At 35.3% G+C, this 15340-nt stretch overlaps 1 protein-coding gene across 6 annotated transcripts in view; it reads left to right on the top strand.

Annotated features, from left to right (window-relative positions):
- The window catches only part of LOC113232940 (probable ubiquitin carboxyl-terminal hydrolase FAF-X), a 44364-nt gene that overhangs the window by 2532 nt on the left and 26492 nt on the right, over nt 1–15340 (top strand). For all 6 annotated transcript variants that reach the window (XM_026467851.1, XM_026467855.1, XM_026467854.1 and 3 more), the window contains exons 5-12: nt 30–185; nt 389–587; nt 867–1025; nt 1865–2018; nt 3426–3577; nt 12402–12659; nt 13929–14027; nt 14105–14247. In XM_026467851.1, coding sequence (XP_026323636.1) covers nt 30–185; nt 389–587; nt 867–1025; nt 1865–2018; nt 3426–3577; nt 12402–12659; nt 13929–14027; nt 14105–14247 — 1320 coding nt within the window. The remainder of the gene's footprint in view (nt 1–29; nt 186–388; nt 588–866; nt 1026–1864; nt 2019–3425; nt 3578–12401; nt 12660–13928; nt 14028–14104; nt 14248–15340) is intronic.

Below are 15340 nucleotides of genomic sequence, written 5' to 3'. Positions count from 1 at the left end.
GTCTATATTTAAAATGTTTTTTCATTCAGATTTCACACATTTAATGCATCTCGAACTTGTGAAGGTCTGTCAGTAACTACCAACTCAATATCCACTGGTCAAGGCTCCACACAGGAACCTGAAGTATTTGCAAGATCGCAGGATCATCGCACGCCTAGAGGATGGCTGGTCCATCTTATAAATGTGTATGTAACATGCATTTATTCTTATCTCTAAATTTATTTTTAAGGTAAACAGGAGTTGACACCAATTGTTTATACCCACTACTCTAACAGTATATTGGTAGAATCCTTTGAGCTTCTTCACCACAATGCGTTTCGTTTATATTCATGCCTTAATTTTTGTTACTCCTTTCCAAATACACAATAAGTTGATTAAAAAATTTCAGATTCGGTCAAGCAGGTGGTTTTGTAAGTTTGCGAGAACGTTTCGATGCGATAATGGGTTTCCAAAAACCAGACTTAACATCGTCAGTGCATTTTGAAGAAAAGGTGTCAAAAGAAATAACAGAGAAGGAGATAGAGGAGAACAAAATTAACAAAGTCGACGACACAGAAAATGTTGACGTTATCGCGTCTAGAAGTGAAGTGAGTACTTACATTAATATTTTTTACTACACAATGTTGAAAGTTAAGGCGTCTTGCGATTGTCGTAGTATATACCTGCATGCTGCTCAGTAACCAAAGATTGTGCCTATGATTAGATATGTAACCTCCCTATAGTTTTGGTGGGCACCAGGTGTTCAATTACTTCTGTAAATTTATTTACCTAATTTACATCTCTTGTGTGTTTTCTATTTGTAATTGATACTTAATAACTTTATTGATCTGGCCTAGCTGTCATTAAATGGATTAATTTTGTTTCAGTGTTCAACACCAGCTCGTAGTGAACAGCCATCGTCACTAGAGCAGTCGATCAGTGGCGAGACCCGCGTCGCGACTGTTTGGCAGCTACTTCGACCTCTAGGCCTTTGCCATGATCTTCTTACTCCACATACTGTGACAACTTATCTTCTACCTGTATTGGTAAGACCTACCTCTATTACATTCTAGCGTATACAACGGTAGTCACACTTTGTTAGAACTGTAATGGTGCTTTTACACCAGGTCGATTGACGACCAACGGCTTGCTCGCCGACGGCGGCAAGCTATACGGTGTGAATACTGAGTCGTCTGACGACCGTAGTCCGCAGCCGAAGTCGATCGAAGCGACTAGGTGTAAACGCTATTGAAGACACGATCGCCTTCGGCAAGCGACAGACGTTCGGTTTCTACGTGTCCGGGGTCTTACCCAACGCGATTTGTGTTCTGGGCAGAGTTGCCAATTTGTGGGAAATTCCACAAACTGCGGGGATTTTGTGGGTATTGAAATTGTGATACATCGGTAATTTATTTTGTGCTGGTTGCTATAAAACGTCAATTACGATGAACATTATTGATATATTAATTAAATTTTTATTGAATTGATATTCAATTATTTTATTTTTTGCAAAATCCCGCATCAGTCGTTTATATAGAAACACCATACAATCATAGTATAATAAGACAAGTATCATTGTGCATCGTGAGATGTCGCACACCCATACAAATCGCGCTGTTTCTTTGTACGGAGTTACCATACTTCTTTTATGATACAAGTGTGTGATCTATGTGTTCTTAAATTTACAAATTATTATTTGCTTATTATATGGATTACCACCTGCACAGATGTGGCAATAAACAACTTTTAATAAAAATTTGTATTTTTATTAAAAGATGTTTTTTTTTATAAGACAATTGACAATGAAGGCTGCAAACGACTCGGTGTAAACAGCTAGGTATTGCTGTGGTGAGTAATGGAATTCCATACAATATTATCTTTTTAGGAATGTATCCCTACACTGCTAGAGAGCTTAACTGACGAAGAGTTAAAAAGAGAAGCACGTGGTAGCGAAAATAAGACTGATACAGTATCTTGTCTAATACGAGCCTGCAAATGCGTCTCTGTGAAGACCCCTCAACACCACAGCTTACTCAAATGTGAGTAAACCACCTTTTGTTTATTCTTGAAAGTATCTGTATTTTCATTATGTTTGGAAGTATTGTCATAAACTGTTGTTATTATTTGTGTATCATTACAGATGAATCTTTTGAAATTATCAATTGTTTTAACTGACCAAAATGTGTTTATCACGTTAGCTTTCACAATTTTGTTATACTATACACCACTTGGAAGTATTTGTTATATAGAAAAAAGAAAAATGTACTTATGCTTGTATTTTTTCATTTGGTGTGTGATTTTATTGGAAGTAAAAAATTTTGAAAACCTATTTTTGAAGCACCTAGTTGATGCTATCAGCACAAAATTGATATAACTCACATTTCATTTTCTTTCTACAGTGTTACATTGTATTTCATTGTAATTTTTTGTTTATACTAGAAAATAGCATCCATATATAAAATAAATATGTACTTTACTATCATTTACAGTAATATTGTCGGAAAAAATTAAATGTGGGTTACAACACTGTTGCGCTGATAGCCTCAATTTAACGCGTCTAAATTGTTTACATGCTGCACATTTTTCACTTAATTAAATTGAATGTCTGAAATCGGTTTAACAGCCGTCATTCAACACGGCAAATACTAAATAATATAAAATCATTAAAATTTACCTAATGTGTTCAATGTCATATAAATTTCTTTTAAGATTATGGGTATTGAATGGCTTGTCTAACAATTTTTATCTATAGTGAACAATGATGTCACATTGGTTATTTTTTTTGCATTTATCAGAATGTAATTGTTGGTAAAGGATATTCTTCAGTACGACTAGTACCGTATTATTACGTATTACGTATTAACGTCTTCTTAACATGACAATGTGAAGACGTCCTAAAATTATATGTTATATATCATGAAGCTTTTTTAGGAATGGAGTTAAGTAACTTCTCTTCACGAGGCTGGCGCGTACCCTGTAGCTGCTTAGGGGCGTAATACCATCCGCCCCTACGTCGCTACATTGTATGTGACTGCTTTACACTCATCGTTGCACCATCACTGTGGTTCTTCACGTACGCTTCCCTGCATGTCTACGTGTATTGAGTTGATACTGTATTGCGTTACTTACTCATTGTATGAATTATTTTCTAAGAAATCGTATGATTAAATGTTCTAAAATAGCTCGCACCGTCCGAGTTGGCTCGAGCAAAGTGTGTGTTTACCACGAATTAAGAATTTACTTTTTTGCACACGGCTATAATAGTGGTTAAAGATGAGTTTTCAGCTTTTTGTTCAGTAAGAGATCGCGCCAGCTCTATTATATATATTATATTCTCGCAATGACCGCGCCGGTTTGGCCGTTGTAATCTAGGAATAAAATATTTGGAGCAGACGATGTCAGAGAAGTTAAAATAGAAAAATGTTATCAGAACTTAAAATTTTCAGCCCTTGAAATGTTTCGCCTGAAAATGATTCTTCGATTGTTGCAAATGTCGTCGTTCAACGGAAAAATGTCGGCGCTGAACGAAATCAACCAACTTATTAGTACAATATCTCAGCAACCAAAACCTGAATGGCTTACGCCTACCGTTATTACGGTGAGTAATCCTTATTGATTTGTTTAAACATGCTCAGCATATTCGTGGATTTCCATTATTACGTTATAAGATTCGACATAGTTTACGGTGGCGCAAAAGTAATGTCATAACGTGAATTGGCTACCCTTTTGCTAGAAATGAAAAAAATTAACTATTTTCTCGAAAAGTTTATTCGAAGATGTAAAATTGATGACTTTAAATTGAAAAAATTATATCGGTCAAATGACAACCTCTCGAGTTGTAGCACCTTATTATATTTGTATTTCCTAATATAATTGATTAAATAATTAAATTATATATTGTATATATAAGAACCGAAAACACAAAGAACAATGGCGAATTCCCATATTAATTTTTGTTGACATAATTTGTTTGCCAGACTCAAAATTTCATGAAAAATATGTGAAAATATAGAGTTTAGCTTCCTGAACAAATTTGGTTTTGGGTTAACTATTCTAAGAAGTCTGGAATTAAAGTATTCCAATTTGAAGTTTTGGAGGTTATGTTTTACATAATTGAATAAAATATATTTGGTGTATTATTATATCAAAATAAACTAGAGACGCCTTAAACTGAGTTAAAAGAAGCTGACTGGTGCAGTGGGTTTGTGACGTGGCGAACATTCAGAGGAAATGATTTTATATAATGGTACGGTCAAAAGGCATGAATTTAAGCCATAACGAAAGAAAACTGAGTTAATATGTACCGGCAACTCGAACACAAATATTTTTTTTGTGAAACGTGCCATCTATCCTTAATGTCGGGAACTTTTTGGTCAATTGTACCACTTTTTCGCGTGACATATTTGGAGGAATTATCTACTTTATTTTTTTGAGAATAAATTATTTTTTAACGCCCCCATTTTTTCACCTGCTTAAAAACCACTATAACTTCAAATTAAATTAATTGTTGTGAGTTACATTAGCGAAGATTAAACATTCTTTCTAAACGAGACTTTTACTATAACCCGCAAGAGTTAACTTGAGACCTCAGCACAGTAGGTCACACAACGGCGCTCAGGTCTCAAGTTAACTCTTACGGGCTACACATGCCAATGAGAATGATTATTGAAACGCAACTTTATAGTATTCAGATAGAGAATCTTTTATTCAAAATAAAACAAACATAATCGATTCTAATATAAAAACTAATGTGAAGGACTAATCTGATGCTGTTTAACATTGATCTACCAATAAATGGACGTCGGGTTCGCGCTAAAAAGTGTCCGCACCTGTAGGGCGTTAAAATCGCATACAGAGCGTCAATCGCGCAACAGTCTTCGTTTGTTCGACTGACAGCGCGGTTGTCAATCATGCACAACCAATAATAATAACTTCTAAAAATTACTGCAGTAAAATGTAAAAACACGATTTTGTACATTGACTTACAAATAAATGGATGTCGGGTCCGGGCTAAAAAGTGTCCGAACTTACAGGGCGTTAAAATCGTATACAGAGCGTCAATCACGCTTTAGTCTTCGTTCGTTCGACTGACAGCGCGCTTGTCAATGATGCCGTGTTGTGTTGTAAAACCTTGTAAAAATTACTCATCTAAAGTGAAAAAACGGGATGGTATATCATATTCTCAGTAAGTATTACATTATGTTATCATAGTTATCATTTAAAAGTGTTATTTTTTGCACTAGTATATATAGTATTTAATTTATATTTAAATTAATCGTAAATATAATTTACAAAAGCAGTCAAAATAATCAAATAGCTAACTGTCTCTTTCCGACTCATTGCTTGCGTAAAAGACTGAACGAGACCCACCACGTCAATTTCAATTGTTTGAAACACAAGCGTTTGAAATATTTAGAACAAAAATTTCATAGAGTTGCTTTGATGCTAATGTTATTATTAAAATATTTTGTAATACATATTAGTAATACTTTCAAATATTGTTGTATTCTTTCTACGGCTCGGGGTTACGAATCAGAAGACCGAAAATACATTTGCCCGAAATAACGTTTGCATGAACTTCCATAATCCCGAAAGTATTTTTTTAGGTTTTTCGGGAGAAATATGTGTATGGCCTACATTTATTTCTCTCGTGAGTTTGGGTGTAATTTGTGGTTGTCTATATGTGTGTCCATGGCACCCGCGACACAGGGTTTCCATAATGCGGGGCAATGTTGAGTGTGTGCGTTATTATAATAATTATTATTAATTAGTACCTAAGTGTTTTGGAAAGCGTTTCTCTTGCACAATCAATATCGCGCATTTTAGTTTTGTAATTATCTCACAACGGCAAATACCCTAGTACCGTCATAGCCGTACTTTTTCAAGCACAAGAACCATTTGCAAGAACTATGAGCAGTACCACAAGGCCTGTTGACGGAATCAACCGTCGTCAGTGATAAACCGTAATAATTATATTGAATCAATGTAAGCACTACGGCATATAGAAAAGTGGTGACGTTTTTGAGCGCAGTATAATTTCAGTACTATGCACGAACGGGTTAAGAAAATGGTAAAAAAAGAAAGGAAACCAGAGCTGATGCAAGCTTGATAAAGAACCATAATATTAAAGCTTTGGTATGCGATTACATCAATGAGTGAACTATGCATAGAAAGGAGAGAATACAGTAATTTATCTAGGAAACATAGCTTGAAGGTAAGAAGAAATTGACAAGTATTAACAGAGAACATCTTTACCGCGAAAATGCATTTAAAATCAAAAGTTGGATGAATGACAAAATATACCAACTTAAGAAATAAAGAAGATAATTGAAGCAGTCTGCTTCAATTGTGCAAATTAAATAGGATTTTTTTTAAAGTTTAAGCAATTTGTAGTTTCACATGCAAACAATGCATAATAGTACAAATAGTACAACCTTGATAGTCTAACGGTTTGCACTGTGGGCACTGGATGAGAAGTTCCCGAGTTCGATACCGGTAGGATCAATTTAACATAATTTGTTAAATTGGTAAACTTTTCTAAATGGTTCTGGTCTTGGTATTTTATTGTAAGACAATCACCTGGTCTGAAACTAGGGAACTCTTTGTACATACTCCCCATGAGTATCAGAGCGACAGAATCCCAGATCAGAACCAATTTACAAAAGTTCATTACCCAAATTGGTTCTACTGGGAATGGAACCTGGGATCAAGAACGATGGAATTTATTCCGGGGTATAACTCAGAACACCCAGGCCAAAACAACTTTCGAAAAGTTCACATTTAGTTTTATAGTTGACTGAGCTGATTTTTAACGGTTTATTAAAAAATTCTCGAATCATCAACATCGAAGAAATCGGGTATGAGAATTCTCGAAACTCAAGAAAAAAAAGTCAGACACCCTAGCTCGTAATAAATGGCATTGTATAAAATTCAACATTTACGTATACAATTTATTTATAAATAATAAAGGCTACTCCATTATACCTGTGTTCAAGTAGTTTTCACTAGAAGCTACATATGGTGCCTTTTGGTAAGTTTCCAGTAGAAGCTGAATATGGTGTTCTTTTGCGCCTTTCAATTGTTGCAAGCAAAATTAGGCAGTACTGCAATGACATTACAATTTAAATTCAACGTTTTAGCTTTTTCATATTCCTTTACATGTCACTACGTTTAAATAGGTTGACTTAAATTTTTGTCGTGGTTTTTGTATTTGACCCGTCGTCCTTTTTATTTGTAAGTCAATGATTTTATATCATATTTTCACTAAACGAATATATTGTGTTATCATAGTTATCATTTAAAAGTGTTATTTTGTACAGTTTTATAGTATTTAATTTATATATAATTGAATCGTAAATATAAATGACATAAGCACACAAAATAATCAAATAGCCAACTGTCCTCTTTCTACACATTGCATGCGCAAAAGATGGAAAAAGAATCATTACGTCAGTTTCAAGAAGCTTTTATAAACTTCTTGGTCATTTTCAATTGTTCGAACCACAAGCGCTTGAAATATTTAGAACAAAGAAACTATAGAGTCGCTGTGATTTTAATCTTATTTTTTAAATGATTTTTTTATTAAACGTTAGCATTAACTAATGAAATATTGTTGTACTCGTTTTACGGCTTGGGATTGCCTATCAGAAGTCAGAAAATACATTTGCCCGAAATAACATTAGCTCGAATTTTCATAACGTCAAATGTATTTTTTTAGGAATATTACAAAACAAAAGCTAATAATTTTGGCTTTGTGAAAAGTATCAAAATTACTCGAAAGCGTAACGGTTTTCAGATCAAATCAGTTTTCAGAATTACGGATATATGAGTTTACATTTAGTTGGAATATCGGTACATTTCTTATAGTACACACTTATTTTTACATTTGTAATAATATTTGTATGTATGTATCTGCCCAACTCTTTATTATAATCCTTAAGTGAATTTGTACAAAATGCGACGTAATAATATATAATGAGAATTAATTAATATTTACGAGAAAGGCTACTCCATTACTCTTATGTTCAAGTATTTTTCAGTCGAAGCTAAATATGGTGTATTTTGTTAAGTTTCCTGTAGAAGCTGAATATGGTGTTTCCGAGCAATGACATTACAATTTAAATTAAATGTTTTAGTTTTTTATATTTCGTTACATGTCACTACGTTTGTATAGGTTAACTTCACATTTTTTTCGTGGATTTTGTTTTAGACCCGATGACCGATTTATTGGTATGTCAATGCTGTTTAATAAGTTTGTTGATATCCAGGTTCTAATTTACTTAAGAACAGCCGCAAGTCACCACGTTCGGTAACATGCATACGATTTCTCTTTTTAGTAAACAGCGTTATCTATCACAGCACTAAAGGTCGTATTCTAAAACTCTACTCAGTGCTCAAGTCAGGACTTGAGTATGATTCAAAGCACTAGGAATCATACTCAAGTCCTTGCCATTAGGGTCGTATTTCCAGTGCTTGAAATCATACTCAAGTCTGCTCAAATCCTGGCTTGAGCATTGTGTACAGTTCTGGAATACGACCCTCAAACCACGTTCACACAAATATGACGATGGGAATGCTATCAAAAATCGTTGAACTATTGACCACAATCCAGGGTACAATTGCGGGTTCGGTTTTTGTAGCCAAAATTCTTGGTAGCCATTTTTGAACTTGATTTTTATTTCCTCGTTTGTTGTCAAAGCTATAAGTTCTTCTTCCAGCCGAGGTAATATTGCTGTGTTGCCATTTGAAAACGGATCCAACACCCAGTCTGGTATTTCCAAGTTCAAAATGTCCTGGTATCGTTCGGTGAAGTCAATGTGGAGGTTTTCCAAATGTTGGCAGTAGGCATACAAGTTTTCGTTACTGCAGGAGACTGATAAATTCGGAAAATTGTGAAACTCACGTCTGCCCATATTCTTTTTGTGTAGATTAGAAGCAGTTTGGCTGCGAAAGCGGCAACGACATTTTTTGTTTTAATTAAATTTAGTTCATCGCCTTGCAGTTGGAGATTCATGTCGTTGAACAATTTATACAGGTCTGTCATGTAAGCTATATCATTCTTTGATGTAATGAGCTTGTTGCGCAATTCTGTATTTTTAGTTTCCAAGAACTCTATCACAGAGTCAAACAGGTTGTAAAATCGAGTCAGACAATTGCTTCTTGATAGCCAACGAACTTCCGTATGAAACAACAAACGGTTGAAATCTTCGTCATTAGTAACACAAAGCTGATGAAATAATCTATCATTCAAAGAGCTGTTACGGATTTTATTGACTGCTTTGATGACATATTGCAGTGATTGAAATAGTCGTTCACTTAAATTTCTAGCAACCAAGTGTTGTCTATGAATAACGCAATGTACAGCAAGGACATCTGGAATTTTATTTTTTAAGTATTCTATGAAGCCTTTGTGTCTAATGTATTCGAAAATGTTTTTATACGTAGAAGGCACAAAGGCGACGATGGGTTTGTGGCATTTTCAATGAATCCGAATTTAATATATTCCGCACAGTATTGCCATCTCTTCTTTTTTACTTCAGACATCGTTTTGTTTTAAAAAATACGTAAGTAAGTGTTGAACTTAAGTACTGCTTATCTATTACGCGCGAAACCGCAAATGAAAGTAAAATAAATAATACGTTGTTTATGTAGGATTGCATAAGCAGCACGCACCGACAGGAATAAGACAATCATGCATAAACTCGTTTATCTCATTCGACTCGCAATCGTACTCAACAAGTAAGAACAAGTATTCTATGAACTAGCCGATTGATACAAGAATGCACAAATCGGGTTATTTAACAAAAACTTGTTAAAACATGGTTGCCCGTGGTCTATTATCTACGAAAATTACCTACCTAGGAATACTAATAACTATTAAAATGCGAAACAGTGTCTTGTGCCTTTTTATTTGTTTGTTTGTGTCTACTTTCATTTCAAAACGGAGCGACCGATTGACATGATTTTTATTTTATTTATTCAATAAAACAGGATAGATATATAAACTAAACGGAGAGAAATATCGAACCGAGTTAGTTCGAGCAATTTCTTTCTTGATTAATATTAGTTGATGTTCACAAGTTGTAGTCGAGAGTCGAGAGCTCAGTCGGTGTCTATGGGTCGTATTCCAGAACTCTACTCAATGCTCAATTCAGGATTGCACTGGAAATACAAGCACTGGAAATACGACCCTAATGGCAAAGACTCGAGTATGATTTCGAGTGCTTTAAACCATACTCAAATCCTGACTTGAGCATTGAGTAGAGGTCTAGAATACGTGCCGAAGAGTCTTCCTAGATGAAATTACAAATCTCCCCCTAAGCCTCTACACAACGCCCCCATTTTTTTTCTGGGCCTCTTACCCTTTAGGCCTGCAGCGTCCACAAGGGGGCGTTATCGCCCACTTTGGGTAAGGCTGCCTTAGAGGATGGAAAAAATAAAGGAAAGGAGCTGCCCTATCTACGGAATAAACGTACCTACCCAAACCAAAATTGTACCACACATATGGCGAATTTAGTGTTGTACTAAGTCAATATCGACATACAAATGTATGACTTGAATGTTCAAACTGATTTTATGTTTGCAAATTTGTATAGTTTACTGTAATCAAAGTATGATTAACACTAGGCTATTATTACAAGGCAAGTAATGAGCCATTTTAATCAATGTCAAAATTAAATATAAATTTATTTACCAATAAATGTAACGATCGAATTGCATTATCATATAATCTAGTTACATTCAAAGTTCTATTAAAATTTGACTTTTCAAAATGGAGCGAACAAACGAAAATGGTATTTGATCCAATGATTGTGTTCGGCAGTCCTATAATTTCCAACCATCCTTTCTTTCTTTTTTCATTTGTAGGTAAACTTTAAAAATAATAATAATGAAAAAATAAAAACCTCGTAGTGAATTGTTTTAATAACAGAACATCGGTAATATGTCTGCTTGCAAGAACAACACTATCTCAAATTAATCGTTATCAACAATCTTCAAAATATACTAACAAACAGGCAATATAAAGTAACCAAAGCAAAATTCGGCAAGACTTATGAATAAACTACTTAAATGAGTCTAATTACACGAGATATTTGGGCTATTGTATGATTTATAGACAAAAAAATAACACATACGCCGGTGTAATGTAACATTCGGTTGATTTCCGCCTTTTCTGCTGCCGCACCCCTTGATGCTGCAGCGCAATTTAATCAATACTTAATTGTTTTCACTGTCAATATTTTTGTCCAATTCATGCGAATAATTCTTTATAACATTTGGCGAAACATTGGTTTTGACATTTGATGTACTTCCCTTTGACAACCGGATACGGATGTCAAAGGGTACTCCAAAAATGGTAAAATGACGACAGTTGGCATTTAAGATGACATTACTTATTTTCGATTCCCGTGTTTGACATAAATCAATGTAGTGCTAGCTCTTTTGGCTTCGACGGCACGCAGTAGTTAAACAAAGACAATAAAATGTTTATGTTTTCAACGTCTAAATGCATCATATACATATAACGTCTGATTTATATATGTCAGTATAACACGTCCTTTGGTTTCTATAGTCTCAAGGTTTTGACATTAATTTGATGTACGTCCCTTCGACAACCGTATCTGGGGGTATACTCAAAAGACAATGTAAAGTATGAAGCTTCATTCGCGTCACGCGTTTTTTTATTTGGTCCAGTATTATTTATTTGACAGTAATTGTTTCGGATGGAGAACGGGAGTAGACCGTCTGAAAGGCGAAATCTTGCGAAATGGACACAATTGGCATTTAAGATGACGTTATTTCGATTCCTGTGTTTGGTTCAGACCAGTGTAATGCTATCACTTTTGGCTTACGACGGCACGCAGTAGTTAAATAAATACAATAACGTGTTTGTTATTTCACCGTCGAAATGCATCATATACATAATAACGTTTGATTTATATATATCAACATAACATCCCTTTGGTTTCCATAGTCTAAGATACGTAAGTACTGGAAAACAGCGGCTAGATGTCGCTCTATATTAAGAAACTAGGAAACTGACTGTTATAGATATCTGTCCGGCTACATGCTAATTACTCATTTGAGTTTCTTTTAAATTTGATTTTATTTCCAGACTTAAATAATCCTTCAGTATAATTTTAAAAACTTAATGAATTTATTTTATTCAAATTTGTAATTATGACATTGGAAAACGCTAACGAATTCTTTTAACAATGATTTCGCCATTGTTCTTTAAATAAGTTTAATGTCGGTTTTTCTCGTCACTAATCCTGACGTTAGACTGAAGGGCTGGTTTAAATTATTGAATTTAAAATAGAAAAACAACATGTGTTATATTTGGGGTAGATTTTATTTTAGTCATAAAAAATGTATGCGAAAAAGGTTGCTATTGTCAATTTTGCTAAAATTGCCACTTCCAGACCTGGATCCGTGAAAACAAAGTAGTAGATATAGTACTTCGTGACTCCCTCCACCAGCCTCAATATGTAGACCGGTTAGAGAAAATGCTCAGGTTCATGATCAAAGAAAACTCACTAACCAGAGACGACCTGGATGCCATATGGAAAGCCCAGCATGGAAAACATGAAGCCATTGTTAAAAACTTGCATGATTTGTTGGCCAAACTAGCTTGGGACTTCACACCTGATCAATTGGACCATCTTTTTGATTGTTTTCAGGTAAGATAAATCTGTTGATAAAATACTCATATATTCCTTTTTTTTTTTAAATAAATACGCTGTGAGATGGAGTTCAAATACCTCCATTTCACCAGATGGAAAGTGATAATGAGGTCGACGATGCATGCACACCTAAATAATACCTATTCACACTCGCCTTGAAAAGGCCCAAGATAAGCAGGCAATTTTACGGCGTTGTTCAAGGCTCTGCAGCTTCGCCTCTACCAATTCCGAGTCACCTATAAGCTTCTTGCCATGCTCGTCGATTGAATCTCCTTGGATTATGGGCAGTTAGTATTTAGCAGAGTAATCCCATAAGTGGCAGCAGTAGTCCGTTCACGACCGGACTAAATTTGACAAGATTGGCATCGCCCCAATCGGATACTGCCTTAAGTGTTAAATTCAAACGACTAACCACTCTGGACTCTCGACAAGACTGGATGTCTTCTCCACTGACCCTTGTATTGGTCAACCTGTCCGCAACTGTGCTGTCATCAGCATACCCAAAGGCTCCTGGAATTAACATATCATTGATATTACAAGATTACTTATTGGCAATATTATATGATTGTAAATATTGTTTTAACAATGTACTAACGGTAATCTGTTTACGAAATATTGCAGAAGTGTATGAAACATAAGTTCTCACGAGTGCGCTGACAACGAAAAAATAGAAACTCAATATAAAGATCTGTAATAAACACAAAGAAATTCGTAAGGTCTGCTAATTCGGTCTGTAGCTCAGTTGGTTAAGAGCGTTGCACGACATTGCTGGTGAAATTACAGGCACATGGAATTTGTCAACTTATGTCTCAGGCTGATGGGCGCAGTGGCAGTCCCCTCAGATCTTTGACAGACACTGGTTCAAGTTCAGTCAGATCAAAGGAATTTTTGTTCGCGTTCGATCTTTATATCAATGATAACAAAAAACTAGTGGAGTATTTTCATAGAAATCATGATAGTAAAACATAATTCAATAAATAAATAAGTATATGTTAGCAAATCGTGACATTACCAAAGAAAGCTTTGTTTCATTAAGTATGTATGTTTTTTTACCGAAATAATAAATTTTTAAAAACGGTATTAAACGGAACGCTAATGGGCGGCCGCCGTTGCGAAAAACATCTTTCACGAAAGTGGAAAGATGTAATATAATTTACAACAGTCACTGGAGTCTCATTTCAACGCCTACTATGAAGATCTCTCTCCGTCATACGTGTCAATTAACATTGTAACAGATTAAGATTTCTAAATGGATTTTACTTGCAGGCAAGTTGGGCAACATCTAGCAAGAAGCAAAGCGATAAATTACTAGAAGTTATTCGAAGACTTGCAGAGGATGATAAAGACGGAGTTATGGCGAACAAAGTACGTACTTAGTACATAAAATAAAAAAATTAACTTTTTTTCCTGGAGCCTTTAATGAAGGTCATGTTATTTTCTAGGTATTGTTACTATTTTGGAACTTAGCTCATTCGGAAGAAGTTTGTACAGAGATAATAGATGTAGCGTTGGCTAACCTAATCAAAATCTTGGACTACAGCTGTAGTCAAGATCGCGATGCACAGAAAACCCTTTGGTTGGACAAGTAAGCTCCTCAGATTTTATTAAATGCTTCTGCTCAACGATAATGCAAGAATCACTTTGCAAGTTAATTGTGTAAATCAACAAGAGAGTCACCACACTTATTAACGCAGAATCGCATTAAGCCGGTCAGAAACAACTTTATGTCCTTGAACGTAAGAGCGAAAAAGAAGTTGTGTGTTTCGCATCGGTACGTACGAACGCGTCTCGGCTCAGGCCGGCAACGAATCTGCTACCTGCGAATTTCCGATTGCGTGCTTACGCCTGCCGACGACGACTGATCCTGATTTGGAAACAACGAAAGCGACGGCGCGCGAACGGCCGCGTCAACGACGAATCGGCTTAATGCGACAAGTGTGGTCACAGACGATCGCGTCAAGACGATTCCTCGATAATAAATTTGGTGACTCCCTATTACGTGGCTGGTGTTAGTCCACAGTAGGCATATCATTCCTTTGTTGGCCATGGAACTACCTAAGTACCAGTAGTTCCACGGGCATAAATAATCTCCCGTGGAACTACCAGAACTACTAGTAGTTACACGGGCTACTAGTAGTTAATCTCCCGTGTATCTACCGACAGGCCTAGTAGTATCACGGGTAGGTAATTGTTTTTGTCCGTGGTACTACCACTACTGATACGGGCAATAACACTTTCCCGTATTACTACTATCAAGACAAGAAGCGTTTTATTAATTTCATAAAACAAACGAACCTCAAGCCAAACAATACAATAATAACCTAACCTTAGTACAGAGTACGAAAAAAAACCGACCTGGGAGCCTACCACAACCTGCTATAACAATATTACTTTAAACTTACTTTTCGTATCATAACGCGCTTAAAGTAAGCTTATTGTAATGTTAAAACTAAGATGTTTTATTGGCAGATTTGTGACTATTCGTTCACTCAATTCGCACTATGACGCGACTTTAACTTTAAAGTAATATTGCTCTTATGTCAAATTCAGCAATCTAAAATACCATTCCATTACACGGATGCAATGGAATCAATATTATTTTCAGTTTTATTGTCTTAATATTGATTTGTAACGATTAAAAGTTAAGTTGAACTTATTTATTTACATATATTTCTTCA

The sequence above is a fragment of the Hyposmocoma kahamanoa genome, unplaced genomic scaffold (genome assembly GCF_003589595.1).
Source record: "Hyposmocoma kahamanoa isolate Upper Pololo Valley unplaced genomic scaffold, ASM358959v1 78, whole genome shotgun sequence".
NCBI lineage: Eukaryota > Metazoa > Arthropoda > Insecta > Lepidoptera > Cosmopterigidae > Hyposmocoma > Hyposmocoma kahamanoa.
Note: the sequence above shows the minus strand (reverse complement) of the source record. Positions and strands in the feature narration are given on the sequence as shown.